The following is a 16,493-nucleotide window of genomic DNA, read 5'->3' on the forward strand; positions in this document are numbered from 1 at the left end:
AAAAAAGTTAATAGATCATAGATTTAGTGCCACATTTTGACTTTGGCGTACATGCACTTAGTAGTTACGTCCAAACCTAAATACATTTTTAGAAGACCTAAATCACTTTGCATTCCCAGTTACAAATGTTTTTTTGTCAGCAGTTAAAAATGTTTATATAGAGAATAGTTTAAAGGAAATGCAAATTACAAAAAGGCCTTTTTTGAGTTCCTAAAACTTTTTGGAGTCAAAGATAAGCTCCCTTTTAAAAACGGGAACTTTTTACAGCTACCTATATGCTTTGGTCTTGGGACACATAACATTTTCCTTTGCCAAATACACAGTTTCTTGGGTGCGTAGAATCTTCATTTTATAATAAATAGGAGTTGAAACTGTGTGCACTTAAATTTATATATAGATCCAAAACATAGCAAGTGCATATTAACGTAGATTTTTATATATAGATCCCTTATAACATTTATATTTTCTAACTTTTAAATTCGCTATAGATGTACACATGCACGTGTGTCTATGTAACTGCGAGAAAGGAAGAGACTGGCCTTTTCTCAGAATTACTATTATTAATTGAAAACAATTACTTTCCCTTTTGAAAAAAATTCATAGATTGACTAAACCAAAAAAGAAAAAAAAGTAGATCTCTATAAGAACAACTCCCAGATCTCTCAGCATTATTTAGCCGAAGAAAACTTTATTCCTGTACTAGATCCCTTATAAATTTATAAAAAATCCTCTTTCAATAAAGTTTATATATATACACTTCCGCGTCTTGAATTTTTTTCCTCATCTTCTTTGGTCTTTTATTGTCATTTGGCATAACCAAAGAGTCAAGCACATTCAAACATTCCCAAGCCTTAAAACCAAAAGAAACTTAGATGCTCTTGTTCTTGTTCTCCCTCTAAAAATTATCCCCTAATTAACTCTCTCTTTTGTTTGTATACTGTTCTAAATCTCCTGATCACCTTCTTGTTTTCTTGCAAGGTTTTATAAAAAAAAACAAAACCAACTTCTTGTTCTTTAGCTCTGGTTTACATCTAAACAAAAACTATGCAGATGATTCCAGGAGATCCATTTTCTATTTCATCTTCCATGGGAGGCTTTGTCCATCAAGAACAGCATATTCATCATCTTCAGCAGCACATCCCTGAACTTAACCCTAATTCCAACCCAAACCCTAGTGCAAAACCAAATTCGTCATCAGCCAAGAAGAAGAGAAATCAACCTGGCACCCCAGGTACCACCTTTGTCAGCAGCCACCACAATATACTCATATATATTTCTACATATCTAAACACACATATTCTGTAGAAAGCTCCATATTTTCAAAATCTTGTTTTCACTGAAATTAACATTATTAACCCAATACAATATGCGCACAAACACACACGCACACATATATACAAACACACACGCACACACATTTTTTGGTGATCTATAAGACTATATCTAATATGTATGAATCGTAGAATTCATTAGATAAAATTATACATGCCTTACAAAAATAATGATACACCGTATTTGTACATATGGACAGATCCAGATGCGGATGTCATCGCTCTATCGCCAACAACCCTCATGGCGACAAACAGATTCGTCTGCGAGATCTGCAACAAAGGGTTTCAAAGGGATCAGAACTTACAACTCCATCGCCGTGGCCACAACCTTCCATGGAAGCTGAAGCAACGGTCCAACAAAGAGGTGATAAAGAAGAAAGTATACATATGTCCTATCAAGACTTGTGTTCACCATGATTCCTCTAGGGCCCTTGGAGATCTCACTGGGATCAAGAAGCACTATAGCCGCAAGCACGGGGAAAAGAAGTATAAGTGCGAAAAATGTTCTAAGAAATATGCTGTTCAATCTGATTGGAAGGCGCACGCGAAAACTTGTGGCACTCGTGAGTATAAGTGCGACTGTGGCACGTTGTTCTCCAGGTACTACATTTGATCAATTATGTATGAGATGAAAAACGTTTGGTATTGTTGCCTTGATATTGAATTTAAGTATTATTACTCGTTAATCAGTCTATTGTGTGAAAAAAAAAACTACTAATTAATACGTATAGATGGAGTATATGATATGTAGCTATACTGTCGGTATGAATGTGTGTGCAATGTCTAGTGATTTGATATTGCTGAGAAGTTTGATTAGAGCGCAGAGCATTAATTCAAGAGTTTCTGACTTTTAGGGACACGATTTAATTTTAGTTTTAAGATTTTGATAAAAGCTGACACTTAATGAATATGATATTCGATGAGATTTTTGATGGTATGAGCATCTATTTTGTGTCTTTGCATATGTACATGTCTATTTGGCTTAACTCTTTTCTCCTATTCACACGATATGGCAAGTGATTATATACGTACATACACACACACATATATTATATAAGTATTGCAGTATGTTTTATTTTAATAGCTATGTTTTGTGTTTGTTTCTGTCTTCATGTCTTGAGTTAGTGAGTTTGCATAGGAGAAATAAATGCTTCCTCCGGCCAAGAATGTCTTGTTTTGCTAATGATTTCAAATTCAATGCTATGTTACATAATGAATGCGTTTTCTTAAATTAATTATTATTATCACATGTTGTTATTTAAATTTATATACAAACCCTAAACCCTTTCTACTATAGGAAAGATAGTTTCATCACACACAGAGCGTTCTGCGACGCATTAACAGAAGAAGGGGCGAGAATGAGCTCACTTAGTAATAATCCGGCGATCTCTACAACAACGAGTCTTAATTTTGCAAATGATTCACATGTTATAAATAATCCAAATCTTCCCCATGGATTTGTCCACCGAGGAGTTCATCATCCAGACATTAATGCAGCTATCTCTCAATTTGGTTTAGGGTTTGGACATGACCTAAGCGCAATGCATACGCAAGGTACATCATATCTCAATCATTTCCTAATATAGACCATTTTCATTATTATCCCAGTTTATATCAATTCCGTGTAGGTTCATCCGAAATGGTACAAATGGCCTCCACCGGGAACCACCACCTCTTCCCCTTGTCTTCGTCATCATTCCTCTCTGATTTCTCCGACCACCACTACAACCAACAGTTCGAAATCCCCACGACTTCCACAAACCCTAATCTCACCTTATCATCATCCTCAACATCACAACAAACCTCAGCTTCACTCCCATCACTACATCAACAACACCAAACCCTGAAAGACTCTTCTTTCTCCCCACTCTTCTCCTCCTCCTCCGACAAAAAACAAAACAAGCCTCTTTCTCCAATGTCTGCCACTGCTCTCTTGCAAAAAGCTGCACAAATGGGATCCACTAGAAGCAACTCCACCACCGTTCCGTCCTTATTCACCGGCCCAACAATGACTTCATCCTCGTTCGCCGCTTCTCCTCCTCCTCGATCATCTTCTCCAATGATGATCCAACAACAACTCAACAACTTCAACCACAATCTTGCTCCTCCTACCAGTGGTGTAACCACGAGTAGTGTCGATAATAATAATCCATTTCAATCAAACCGGTCAGGTCTAAACCCGGCTCAACAGATAGGTTTAACCCGTGATTTTCTTGGAGTGAGCAACGAGAATCACCCTCACCAAACGGGTCGCCATCCGTTTTGGCCTCAAGAACTCGCAAGGTTTGCTCCATTGGGTTGATTTATAATTAGATCCCATTCACTACATATTTGGAACATAAATCAAGAGAAATATGGAGGACAATATTTTGTGATTATGTTTGGAAGTTTCTTTGAGGAGACAAGTCTAAAGAATCGTACTCCCTTGTGAGGCGGTCGGAATGTGGGGACAAAAGTTGACAAGATACCATCCTATCAGTTTACATTAAATGCTATATGTACTTTTACTATGTTTGTGATGATCAGTTTACAATAAATGCTATGTACTTTTACTATTTTATGATGATGATCATCATATATCTATACCATGACAAGCATGGATTTGAATCTTGCTACATTGTTGTTTTGTAAATGTTATTTTCTTTGGTTGTTACAGTTTATTGGACATTTAAGAAAATAGTCCTTATATTCAGGCTTTTCAAAACTTTTTACTACACGGTTGAAATTGCCTTTTAATAGTTCTCGAAATATGAGTCAACGTTCCTTTGGATTCTGCATAGACTAACATCTAATAATAGTTTTTAGCTGATATCAGCTAATGTTTTTAGTAGACCGATAGGTATTGTCTATCTAATTTTGACTTATCTCTAACTCCACAAGAGATATATAAAATATGAACGTTTTGCGGTTCATTCCTTTTCATGATCAAAGCCAATAAAATAAAAATAAAAATTTGTAAATATTTTATGTCCCCCACCATCAATTTACTGACGCTATCATAAGCTACTGCGCCACTAAGGCATAGTTTTGAAATGTGGAGATTCATTATGAGATAGAGCATTCCACCAGTAGCCTATCTCTAGCTGGGCATTGTATATATATAACCAAACAACCTCGTGAATCATGGGTTTCGGTACGTTCTTTTATTAACCAAAATTTCCTTTTACCGGTTTAAGTTTGTTACTAACCGGTTTAAGACACTAACATTTAGGGCGATCGAATATGAGCGATATTAGGCCCAATTAAGGTTAATGCCCGTATGTTACTATAGTTACACTTGAAACATGCAAATCAAAATCGAAACACGTGTGCATTTTTTCATCAAAAAAGTTTTGAATCAAAACATTAACACAATCTCAAATTACAACAAAACTTAAACTCATCGTTATTCTTGAATAGCTCTCTCTCTCTCGAGTTATATCCACAGAGAAGAAGCAGCAATGGCTGCCACGGTGGCGAATATCCCGTAGGTCCTCTCTGCATCAGATGAATCAGTAGAATCTCCTCCACCGTCGCTACCGGAAGCTGAACCTGTCGTAACCGAGCCGCCTTTCTCAGGCGCCGGAGCAGGAGCCGCCGAGCTTGAACCAAACATTGCTAATGGCAGCAAAACTTGATCCACTTGGTACACGGCGAGCTGCTTATCGCTGTAAACGGAGTTAGCCACGGTGGCGCTCACAACTCCGGTGGTGATGTTGACTTGGTTACCGGAGCTCGTGATGTTAAGAGGGAACTTACCGTTTTGTCCATCACCAGCTTGCGTGCGTAAGGGGTTACTAACAGTTTGAAACTGAGGCATGGTTAAGAGTGTAGGAAGGACATGGAACTGAACAAGCTGAACTTTTTGCTGGTCGGATAGTGAGTTTAAGGTTCCGGATTTGAGGCTGCTAAAGGCGTTATCGGTCGGGGCAAACACGGTTAGGCCTTGGCTCGAGGAAGAATTGAGCTGAGTGTTGATTTGGTCTGCGGCTTGGGTGCTCTTGAGGAGTCTTATGAACATTGTGTATTGACCGGCTTTTTCTAGGACTGCGGTTATGTTGGTTGGACCTGAAGGGGTTGGAACTGGAGCCTGACCATTGGTTGTAGCAATAACGAGGAAGAAGATGAAGAGATTAAAGGACATGAATGTTCTTGATATAGCCATTGTTGTTGTTGTTGGTCTATGTGTGTGTGGTGAGAAGTTTTAGGGTTTGTTATATAGAGAGATGTAGTAAGGTGAAGAGTAGGATTCTCTAGTTAGTATGAAGATTATTACTTGTTAACTATAACAAATTCTTTCAATTGATCCAATTAAGACAGATTGGAAATGTTTTTAGACTAAAATTACAAAAGTTGTTTAGACTTAAGAGTGATAGAGAGAGTGGGCGAGAGATTGCTTTGAAGGGAGGTTGGGTGGGTGAGGATTGAAAATTAAGAATGAAACTAAAAAAAGGTTACATGTGATCCTTCAGAAGCTGTGAAGAAGTGTTATTCAAGAAATGTAAGATTGCTAATCATACTAATCATCATGATTTATGTGACATGTGTGCCTATCATCATGTGATGTAAGAAAGAAAGAAAAAAACTAAAAATAAATATAAATATATATGATGCAAAAGAACTTAATTGGATGATAATACTTTGCAACATTATTACAAGGGAGAACTAATGTATTAGCTTAGATTTTTGTTTTGTTTCTTCTTTGGACAAAGCAGCACAGTACTAATGAGAGACATAAAATATTCTCAACCTACTAGTAGGCGTATGTTAATTGTGTAGTTAGTAGAAAACATTGGTTAAAGTTAACTTAGGTGCCATTACATGATCGGGTCGTTAGTAGTCAATGTAATCTTTTCTTTTAAATATTCCAATTCTTTTCTGTTTGTTTGGTAAAATGTCTTAATTTTAGAAAGTATTCCATTCATACAGCAAAATATTTAACTAAGAATTTTAGATGTATCGAGATCTTAAATCTTAGATTGTGGTTATATAAAAGTTTCGTATAACGAAAAATGTAATGTTTAATCATCTTGACAATTTTCGATGATCTACAATTTTATTTCATGACTATAATGTCAATGAAAATGAGTTTGAGCCGCAAAACAACCAAGAAAAGGCCAAAAAGAAGAAAAAAAAAACACTGACAAGATGCAAAGTCTACAACTCTCGAGCCTTGATCTCGGGTTGAATGAATTTTTCATCATCTTTCTCCTCATATATCGTCCCCAAAGAAGGCGAAGCTGAGACCCTCAAAGGGAAAACAAGAATCGCCGGTAGGACTTCCAAAGGTCCGATCATCGTCCTCGCCATTCAAAAAAAAAAAGGTATTAAAACTAAGATATATCTCCTCCAATTTGACTTTGAGATGTATAGTAGTTTTTTTTTGGCTAAGAAGTATAGCAGGTGTCGACTTTGTTGAGATGTTCAGTGTCTGAGATTATCGAATACCGCTTATATTTATAGAGAGTTCAATCGTAATCATCGTGCGAAAATTATTAAAAAGAGTGTTAGTGGAAGAGCAAATGGTAGTTTAGTTTGATGAGACACGTTAAGCAAAACTCACGTGGGAACATATGGCAAGTATGACGCGGTCTCTATTTGTCGCACGTGCTATTCATGTATCACATTCAGATTGACGCGCGTGGCTTGTCTAAATAAAAATATAATATTATATTCTTGTGGTTGACAAATCATCTCACCAAACCAATCTACGGGTTTGTGACTCTAATTTTCGGTTTAAGTTTGGTTTGATATGTCAAAAAATTATTGTTGGTTTTTGGTCCGGTTGTTATGAAAATTCTTGTATAGTTTGATGGATAGACTTCTTTTTACTTAATTTGTTTGTATGAAAATTGAATATTAGACCGGATTCCTAGTACCAAATCGGCTCGGTTAGAAAATTCATAGAGATTATATTGGAATAAGTCAGCTCGAAATTGAATATATCGTATGTTTGGTATTAGGATGTGATCATCGACGCACAATTATCACGAGATATGATTATAAATTCATATACAAAACTCGTCTTAAACATTTATAGAAAATTACTGTGACACCCCGATTTACATAATAAAATGTTACGATAAGTAAATAGCTCTGATACCAAAATGTGACACCCCGATTTACATAATAAAATGTTACGATAAGTAAATAGTTCTGATACCAAAATGTGACACCCCGATTTACATAATAAAATGTTACGATAAGTAAATAGCTCTGATACCAAAATGTGACACCCGCCACTTTCAAAATAAAATAAATTGATAAAAGCGAAAATAAAATAATAATACAACATATAATATAATAGTCGATACGGTAACAAAAGGCCTAAAAGCCCAACATCGATAACATCCGAAATATAAAATACGATATAAACCAAAAGTCTGAAATAGGAATAACGTAGGCGATAAAAGTCCAAAGGCCTGGAGGCCCGATAACGATAAAAGCGATAAAACGATAGAAGCCCAAAAGCCCAATAGTAGTAAAAGCCCAAAAGCACCGGTCCGGTATAATCACTTCTGCTCGTCGGTCTCACCTGAAAGGGGGAAAGAAGGAGGGGTGAGCGACAGGGGAATCGCCCAGTGAGGTATGGGATGCTAAACCGCAAACCACTGACTCAGTTCATAGCACTACAACTATGTAGGCATAGCTCTAGTATGAGACAATCACGGTGCCTATTACACCACACAGAACAATCACATGTCTAGTGGACTAGACATGATACAACCAATGCGATAATAGCATATCACATTTCCTCATAAGGATATATATACTTTACAGGCGTCGCTAGCACAGTAGTCCACGCTGCACCCCGCAAATCTCTAAGGCGTCGTAAGTACAAACGTCTCTGTACCCCCGCAAATCTCCACAAACATGGCAGCCAGTGCAAACGTCTCTGCACCCCGCAAAACTCCTCAAACATAGGCAGCCAGTGCAAACGTCTCTGCACCCCGCAAATCTCCAAAACATGGACTCGTATATATATATACATATATATAACAATTCTTAACATCAATCATTTCAATCAACCGTTGAATCCTCTATTATCCTATTTCCGGTTTAACAATCAATAATAATAATAAACAAGCAAGACTCTCAAACAGACTCGATTCACAGAGACGGATCATGTTTCGAAACTAAACTTTCCATAACGGTAGTACTAAACTAGCTCGGGATTTAACGGAGTAGCCCTCACCTTAGCAATGAAGAGAAGTGGTATATATGAACTCCAGCTGCTCAAATGGACTCCAAATCTGAAATCAGATCGAAATTTCGAGTCAGAACGCCTTTCGAACGGTTTAAAACGGGTATTTACGGAAAAGTCAACCCGCTGGTCAAAGATCAATTATTTAATTAATTAATTAATTGATTAATTAATTAATTAATCCGGTTTTCCCTAACCGATTACCAATTGATTTTAACCGACCGGTTTAACCTAACCGAATCGAAATCGATTTAAACCGGTCAAACCACCGGTTAACCGAGTCAACCGAGTTGACTCACCGGGTCGACTCGGCCGAGTTGGCGAGTCGCCGGCGAGTCACCGGTGTCGGTCATCGGCGGCGACGGCGGAGCTACGGCGGCGGCTTACCGGTAAGTTGGCCGGCGGCGACGGCGGAGCTGCGGCGGAGCTGCGGCGGAGAACGGTGGTCCGGCGGCGGCGCTGCGGCGGAGGACGGTGGTCCGGCGGCGGCGCGTGGAACTCACGCGCGCGCGGAGGTGAAACTTCCGGAGGCGCGTACGGCTTCGTCCGGGCTCCGATCGTGACGCGGTTGGTGTCTACGGCTTCGTCTTGACGAGAGGAACACGATGATGGCCTTGGATGCACGAGATTCACTTCGGTTAGAAAGTTATGACCGATTTACTAAAACGACCGAAACATAACTCAAACACATGGCGGTTTCCGGTTACCTCGAGCTGCGGTTGATGGTGATGACGAGCTTGACGACGTCCTGGCGTGCGGTGGCTCCGGCGAGGACTCCTGGTGAGCTTTCTCTCTCTCTCTCTCTCTCTCTCTCTCTCTCTTTTTAAAGAAACCAAATGTGACCTTTGGGGATAGTTTGGGGTTGGGGTCATTACAATTCTCCCCCACTTACAAGGAATTCGTCCCCGAATTCAATTTATAAGCTGACATGCCCAATGTCCCGGAAAAGCTCCGGATAATCAATCCTCATCTGGGGCTCGGACTCCCAAGTCTCCTCCTGAATACCATCTCTCTCCCAACGAACTTTGACCAACATAGTCATCATACCATCATCTGCTCTCACTTGGCGATCCAATAGCTCTACTGGCTGACACGGCGCACGCAAATTCCTACCAAGGTCACTGGGCGGCTGCTGCAAAATGAGCTCTGGTTCTCTCACGACTTTCCTCAAAACTGAAACATGAAACACGTCATGGAAATCTGATAACTCTTCGGATAAATCCAATCGGTAAGCAACTGCTCCAATTCGCTCCAAAATGGGATATGGTCCCATATATCTCGGTTTAAGCTTCTTCAGCTTCCGAGTCTTAGATCCTCCCTGAAATGTCCTCATTTTCAGGTATACCAGGTCGCCAACCTGGAACTCCAAATCTTTACGCCGCTTATCTGCATAACTCTTCTGACGGTCATGGGCTTCCCTAAGCCGTATCTTAAGCATCTCAACCTGCTCAACTGTCTCTTGAACCATTGCAGGTTCTATCTCACGTCGCTCCCCCACTTCGGTCCAACAAAGCGGTGTGCGACAAGGCCTACCATAAAGGGCCTCATATGGCGCCATCTTAATGCTCGAGTGATAGCTATTATTGTAGGCAAACTCCGCTAGGGGTAGGTACTTTGCCCAACTCCCTTCCCAATCCAAAACACAAGCTCTAAGCATATCCTCCAAAGTCTGAATCGTCCTCTCTGACTGACCGTCTGTCTGCGGGTGATACGCCGTACTCATATGCACTTTCGTCCCAAGCGCCTTCTGGAAGGCTCTCCAAAAGTCAGACGTAAACTTTGTATCTCGATCTGATACAATGCTGACAGGAACTCCATGCAATCTCACAATCTCGTTGATGTAACTCTGTGCTAACTGATCAGCTCTGTCCGTCTTCTTAATAGCTAGAAAATGGGCTGACTTGGTAAGTCTATCCACGATTACCCAGATGGCATTCTTTCCTCCTAAGGTGGTTGGCAACCCCGTCACAAAATCCATAGTTACCATGTCCCATTTCCACTCTGGCAATGGCAGGTTCTGCAATAACCCGCTAGGCACCTGATGCTCGGCCTTGACCATCTGACACGTCTGACACTGCATATAAATGAAGCAACATCCCTCTTTATGCCAGGCCAATGATAATAACGCTTGAGATCCTTGTACATCTTGGTGTTTCCTGGATGAATAGAGAAACGCGAGTGGTGTGCCTGCTGCAAGATTTCCTTTTTTAACAACTCATCATTAGGCACACAAACCCGGTTCCGATACATGAACATCCCACTCGAAGCTGTATGATATCCAATACTCTCAATCTCGATCTGCTTACACAAAGCCTTATCTGCATCCTGAGCCTTACGCACTTTCCATAACAAATCTGCTTGCTCCACAGCCTCGAGGCCAACTGCCTCTCCCTCTACAGTAACTGCACATAATCTTAGACTAGCAAGTGTCCCAGTAAGCTCCTGGACCTCTTTGGTTCCCGATATATCGCTTCTGCGCCTACTCAAGGCATCCGCCACATGATTGGCTTTTCCCGGGTGATATGTGATCTCCAAATTGTAGTCTGCTAACAACTCCATCCATCTACGCTGCCTCAAATTCAAGTCCGTTTGCGTAAATATGTACTTCAGACTCTGGTGGTCCGTGAAAATCTTCACCTTCTCTCCATACAAGTATGACCTCCAGATTTTTAATGCAAATACAACTGCTGCCAACTCCAAATCATGAGTAGGATAATTGGCCTCGTGAGGCCTCAACTGTCGTGATGCATAGGCAATGACCTGACCTTCCTGCATCAGTACACATCCCAATCCGGTGCCTGACGCATCTGTGTAAACATCATATGGTATCCCTGGCCTCGGGAGTACCAAAACTGGCGCATGGGTCAGTTGTCGCTTCAACTCAGTGAAACTCCCCGAACATTCCTCTGTCCAATCAAACTCGGTGTCTTTTCCTGTTAGTCGTGTCATTGGCTTTGCAATGCTAGCAAAATTGTTGACATACTTTCTGTAGTATCCTGCCAAACCGAGAAAACTGCGGATCTCCGTCACATTCTTAGGTGTCGGCCACTCTGAAATGGCGCTAATCTTCTCCTGATCTACGGCAACTCCCGCTTCTGAAACCACGTGACCCAAAAATCCAATCTTCTTCTGCCAAAAGCTACACTTGCTCAGCTTGGCAAATAACTGATGTTCCCGAAGCTTACCCAACACAATCCGCAAATGTTCAGCATGCTCTCCTCTACTCCGAGAGTAAACCAAGATGTCATCTATGAAAACGATCACACACTTATCCAAGTGCTCACGAAATACATCATTCATAAGCTTCATGAACGTGGCTGGTGCGTTTGTCAACCCAAATGGCATCACCACAAACTCGTAATGTCCATAACGGGTACGGAATGCCGTCTTCCGCACATCTCCCTCAGCTATTGCAATCTGGTGGTATCCCGATGCCAAGTCAATCTTAGAGAACCATGAAGCTCCCTGCAACTGGTCCAACAACTCGTCGATACGCGGGAGCGGGTACTTATTCTTGATGGTCACTTTGTTCAAACCTCTGTAATCTATACAAAGTCTGAAACTCCCATCTTTCTTCTTCACAAACAACACTGGTGCTCCCCACGGTGACGTGCTTGGCCTGATAAACCCCTTATCAGATAGCTCCTCCAATTGTTTCTTTAACTCTGCCATCTCAGTTGGTGCGAGACGGTATGGAGCTCGTGAAATTGGTGCTGCTCCTGGCTCTACTTCTATTGTAAGAACGTCCGCTCTAGCTGGTGGTGGCCCTTTTAAAGGCTCAAAAACATCCTCGTACTCGGCGACCACTGATATATCATGCAGCTTCTGCTGACCGTCCTCCTTAGCCATCGAAATTGTTGCCAAAAATCCCTCTGCTCCACTTTCCAATAATTCTTCTGCACGCAACATGGATACGATAGGAATTTCCCGGTGTGTCTGAATTCCCTCGAAAATGATCTTTCCTTCTTCTCTAGGGATATTAACTCTTGCCTTCGGACAATCCAAGATTACTCGATGTCGCGACAGCCAATCCATCCCAAGTATAACATCGTAGGAGCTCATCTCTATCTCCGTCAAATCTCCGAGCAACTCGACTCCTCCAAGTAGAACTGGTACATCGTGATAAATGCCAAGTGCACCCAACTTCTCCGTGCCGACAGTCTGGATCTGCTTAGCCTTCGGTTCAAAGACTCCCCGAAAAGACCAAGACTGGACTAAGCGCGGACTCACAAAACTATTAGAGGCTCCCGTGTCGAATAAAGTGTGAGCTGACTTTCCTCCAACCGAAACCGATCCTACACGAGATTTTGCTAACTACACATGACAACCACAAACCAAAATGCTCAAACACAACAAGTATGAAAAAGTCACATACCCGCTATCGGTTCAACTCCTTGGGGATCTCCAACTGTAAAGACCCGTGGAGCGATGGCTGGACGCTTCGGTGGTGGTGGAAGCGCTGCATTGCCTCTCCTCGGACAATCTCTGTAGATGTGACCCGGCTGGTTGCAGCCGTAACAGTTCCTCGCTGCCACTGCTGGTGCTACTGCTGCTGCTGGTGTTGCAACCTGAGTTCGTGGTGGCTTCCTACAGTTCTTCGCAAGATGCCCAAACTGATCGCAATTATAGCACTGGAAACATTCCCCAAAATGGTGGCGACGACAACGCCCACAACGGGGTGCTCCAGTCTGCTCCCAAGGCCTCTTCTGCGACCCCGAAGCCCCTCCTGCCTTAGGCTGAACTGCTTTGGAGAACTTCTGCTCCTCACCCATACATTTCTCCTGCACAGCCGCCTTCTCTACCAGATCCTCCAAACTGGTGTAGGTAACCACACTGCACCTACCACGAAGCTCTACTCGCATCCCATCTAAGAACCTCCTGATCAGATCCTCTTCATCTATGTTGTTACCCACAAATCTGCGGAGCTGGTTAAACTCCCGCTCATACTCCCTGACAGACTTTGCACCCTGCCTCAAATGCTCGAAATCATTCTTCTTCTCATGCAAAGCTTCCCTCGGAAAATACTTCTTGTTGAACGCGTAAAGAAAATCATCATATGTCAGCTCGCCACGGTGCATCAATCTCACTCCATCCCACCAGATTGATGCATCTCCGCGCAAATACAACTCAGCGATGTTTAGCTTGAGCCTTGGTGGGCACGAGATGGTCTTCAAACACTTATCCAAATTGTGCTTCCAATCGTGTGCAACTGTAGGTTCCGTCGTTCCAGTGAAATGCTCCAAACTCACATACTTCATCTGTCCCAACACCCTGATAAATGTCTCATCAACCTCGGGCACCTGAACTGGGAATGCAGGTGGCGGTGGTGGAACCTGAAAAACTCCTGGAACCGGCTGAACAGGAACCTGAGGGTACTGCTGGACTGGAGCCGGCTGATGTGGAACCTGATGATAATGCTGAACCTGAACTGGTGGAGCCTGCTGCATGCGAATCTGCGGACCCTGCTGTACTGCAGCCATCTGTCTGGCAACCTCCTGAGCAGCTATTCGGGCAGCCTCCTGGGCAGCTTGCTGGACTGTCTCCTGTGCAGCCTGCCTAGCCGCATCCTGAACCATCTGTCTCAAAGCATCCTGATCAATAGGCGGAGCCGCCTGCTGCGGAACTGCGGGCTGGACATGCTCATCCTCAGCCTCTCTAGCAACTCTGGGAGTCTGAGTACGAACAACTCTCTTCCTGGGCGCCATCTGAAGGAAAAGCGAAAAAGTTAACTTATGCCGATCTGTGGTTACCAACATTTAAGAAGGAGTGATACCGAACGGAAAGGTGCTATTTATTTTTATTTTCAAAGTTCCCAAATCCCCGAAAATATTTTGAAATCGTCTAAAATCGTTTAAACCGAATAAACCAAGGTTTCCAAAATCGCCATCCCGGGTCGGAGCCGGGACGGAACCCGCTCTGATACCAAAATGTGACACCCCGATTTACATAATAAAATGTTACGATAAGTAAATAGCTCTGATACCAAAATGTGACACCCCGATTTACATAATAAAATGTTACGATAAGTAAATAGTTCTGATACCAAAATGTGACACCCCGATTTACATAATAAAATGTTACGATAAGTAAATAGCTCTGATACCAAAATGTGACACCCGCCACTTTCAAAATAAAATAAATTGATAAAAGCGAAAATAAAATAATAATACAACATATAATATAATAGTCGATACGGTAACAAAAGGCCTAAAAGCCCAACATCGATAACATCCGAAATATAAAATACGATATAAACCAAAAGTCTGAAATAGGAATAACGTAGGCGATAAAAGTCCAAAGGCCTGGAGGCCCGATAACGATAAAAGCGATAAAACGATAGAAGCCCAAAAGCCCAATAGTAGTAAAAGCCCAAAAGCACCGGTCCGGTATAATCACTTCTGCTCGTCGGTCTCACCTGAAAGGGGGAAAGAAGGAGGGGTGAGCGACAGGGGAATCGCCCAGTGAGGTATGGGATGCTAAACCGCAAACCACTGACTCAGTTCATAGCACTACAACTATGTAGGCATAGCTCTAGTATGAGACAATCACGGTGCCTATTACACCACACAGAACAATCACATATGTCTAGTGGACTAGACATGATACAACCAATGCGATAATAGCATATCACATTTCCTCATAAGGATATATATACTTTACAGGCGTCGCTAGCACAGTAGTCCACACTGCACCCCGCAAATCTCTAAGGCGTCGTAAGTACAAACGTCTCTGTACCCCCGCAAATCTCCACAAACATGGCAGCCAGTGCAAACGTCTCTGCACCCAGCAAAACTCCTCAAACATAGGCAGCCAGTGCAAACGTCTCTGCACCCCGCAAATCTCCAAAACATGGACTCGTATATATATATACATATATATAACAATTCTTAACATCAATCATTTCAATCAACCGTTGAATCCTCTATTATCCTATTTCCGGTTTAACAATCAATAATAATAATAAACAAGCAAGACTCTCAAACAGACTCGATTCACAGAGACGGATCATGTTTCGAAACTAAACTTTCCATAACGGTAGTACTAAACTAGCTCGGGATTTAACGGAGTAGCCCTCACCTTAGCAATGAAGAGAAGTGGTATATATGAACTCCAGCTGCTCAAATGGACTCCAAATCTGAAATCAGATCGAAATTTCGAGTCAGAACGCCTTTCGAACGGTTTAAAACGGGTATTTACGGAAAAGTCAACCCGCTGGTCAAAGATCAATTATTTAATTAATTAATTAATTGATTAATTAATTAATTAATCCGGTTTTCCCTAACCTATTACCAATTGATTTTAACCGACCGGTTAAACCTAACCGAATCGAAATCGATTTAAACCGGTCAAACCACCGGTTAACCGAGTCAACCGAGTTGACTCACCGGGTCGACTCGGCCGAGTTGGCGAGTCGCCGGCGAGTCACCGGTGTCGGTCATCGGCGGCGACGGCGGAGCTACGGCGGCGGCTTACCGGTAAGTTGGCCGGGAGCTGCGGCGGAGCTGCGGCGGAGAACGGTGGTCCGGCGGCGGCGCTGCGGCGGAGGACGGTGGTCCGGCGGCGGCGCGTGGAACTCACGCGCGCGCGGAGGTGAAACTTCCGGAGGCGCGTACGGCTTCGTCCGGGCTCCGATCGTGACGCGGTTGGTGTCTACGGCTTCGTCTTGACGAGAGGAACACGATGATGGCCTTGGATGCACGAGATTCACTTCGGTTAGAAAGTTATGACCGATTTACTAAAACGACCGAAACATAACTCAAACACATGGCGGTTTCCGGTTACCTCGAGCTGCGGTTGATGGTGATGACGAGCTTGACGACGTCCTGGCGTGCGGTGGCTCCGGCGAGGACTCCTGGTGAGCTTTCTCTCTCTCTCTCTCTCTCTCTCTCTCTCTCTCTCTCTCTCTCTCTCTCTCTTTTTAAAGAAACCAAATGTGGCCTTTGGGGATAGTTTGGGGTTGGGGTCATTACAATTACATC

General features: G+C 42.4%; 4 protein-coding genes across 9 annotated transcripts; 1 reads left to right on the top strand and 3 right to left on the bottom strand.

Moving 5' to 3' along the window:
- Nucleotides 1-634: 634 nt before the first annotated feature.
- Nucleotides 635-4,023, top strand: LOC125584029 (zinc finger protein JACKDAW-like). Its single transcript, XM_048751766.1, has 4 exons — nucleotides 635-1,231; nucleotides 1,532-1,931; nucleotides 2,629-2,885; nucleotides 2,960-4,023. Exons 1-4 carry the CDS (start codon nucleotides 1,045-1,047, stop codon nucleotides 3,631-3,633), a joined length of 1,518 nt encoding a protein of 505 aa, XP_048607723.1. The 5' UTR covers nucleotides 635-1,044; the 3' UTR covers nucleotides 3,634-4,023.
- Nucleotides 4,024-4,563: 540 nt separating this feature from the next.
- Nucleotides 4,564-5,571, bottom strand: LOC106428797 (fasciclin-like arabinogalactan protein 11). Its single transcript, XM_013869553.3, has one exon. It carries the CDS (start codon nucleotides 5,473-5,475, stop codon nucleotides 4,747-4,749), a length of 729 nt encoding a protein of 242 aa, XP_013725007.3. The 5' UTR covers nucleotides 5,476-5,571; the 3' UTR covers nucleotides 4,564-4,746.
- A 742-nt stretch (nucleotides 5,572-6,313) lies between these two features.
- LOC125584030 lies at nucleotides 6,314-6,709 on the bottom strand. Its single transcript, XM_048751767.1, has one exon. It carries the CDS (start codon nucleotides 6,618-6,620, stop codon nucleotides 6,468-6,470), a length of 153 nt encoding a protein of 50 aa, XP_048607724.1. The 5' UTR covers nucleotides 6,621-6,709; the 3' UTR covers nucleotides 6,314-6,467.
- An 844-nt stretch (nucleotides 6,710-7,553) lies between these two features.
- On the bottom strand, nucleotides 7,554-16,486 carry LOC111211085. Of its 6 annotated transcripts, none has more exons than XM_048751772.1 (8): nucleotides 16,297-16,486; nucleotides 15,988-16,202; nucleotides 15,592-15,649; nucleotides 12,890-14,219; nucleotides 9,222-12,809; nucleotides 8,902-9,127; nucleotides 8,506-8,563; nucleotides 7,554-7,845 (listed from the first exon to the last, which is right to left on the bottom strand). In XM_048751772.1, the coding sequence occupies exons 4-5, from the start codon at nucleotides 14,217-14,219 to the stop codon at nucleotides 10,495-10,497; spliced, it is 3,645 nt and encodes a 1,214-aa protein (XP_048607729.1). In that variant the 5' UTR covers nucleotides 15,592-15,649; nucleotides 15,988-16,202; nucleotides 16,297-16,486; the 3' UTR covers nucleotides 7,554-7,845; nucleotides 8,506-8,563; nucleotides 8,902-9,127; nucleotides 9,222-10,494. The 6 variants fall into 6 exon arrangements, with proteins under 6 accessions (XP_048607729.1, XP_048607730.1, XP_048607727.1 ...); XM_048751773.1 differs by having other exon boundaries at nucleotides 15,988-16,221; XM_048751770.1 differs by having other exon boundaries at nucleotides 15,592-16,202.
- Nucleotides 16,487-16,493: the final 7 nt, after the last annotated feature.

This window comes from Brassica napus, chromosome C3, assembly GCF_020379485.1.
Source record: "Brassica napus cultivar Da-Ae chromosome C3, Da-Ae, whole genome shotgun sequence".
In the NCBI taxonomy this organism is placed as follows: domain Eukaryota; kingdom Viridiplantae; phylum Streptophyta; class Magnoliopsida; order Brassicales; family Brassicaceae; genus Brassica; species Brassica napus.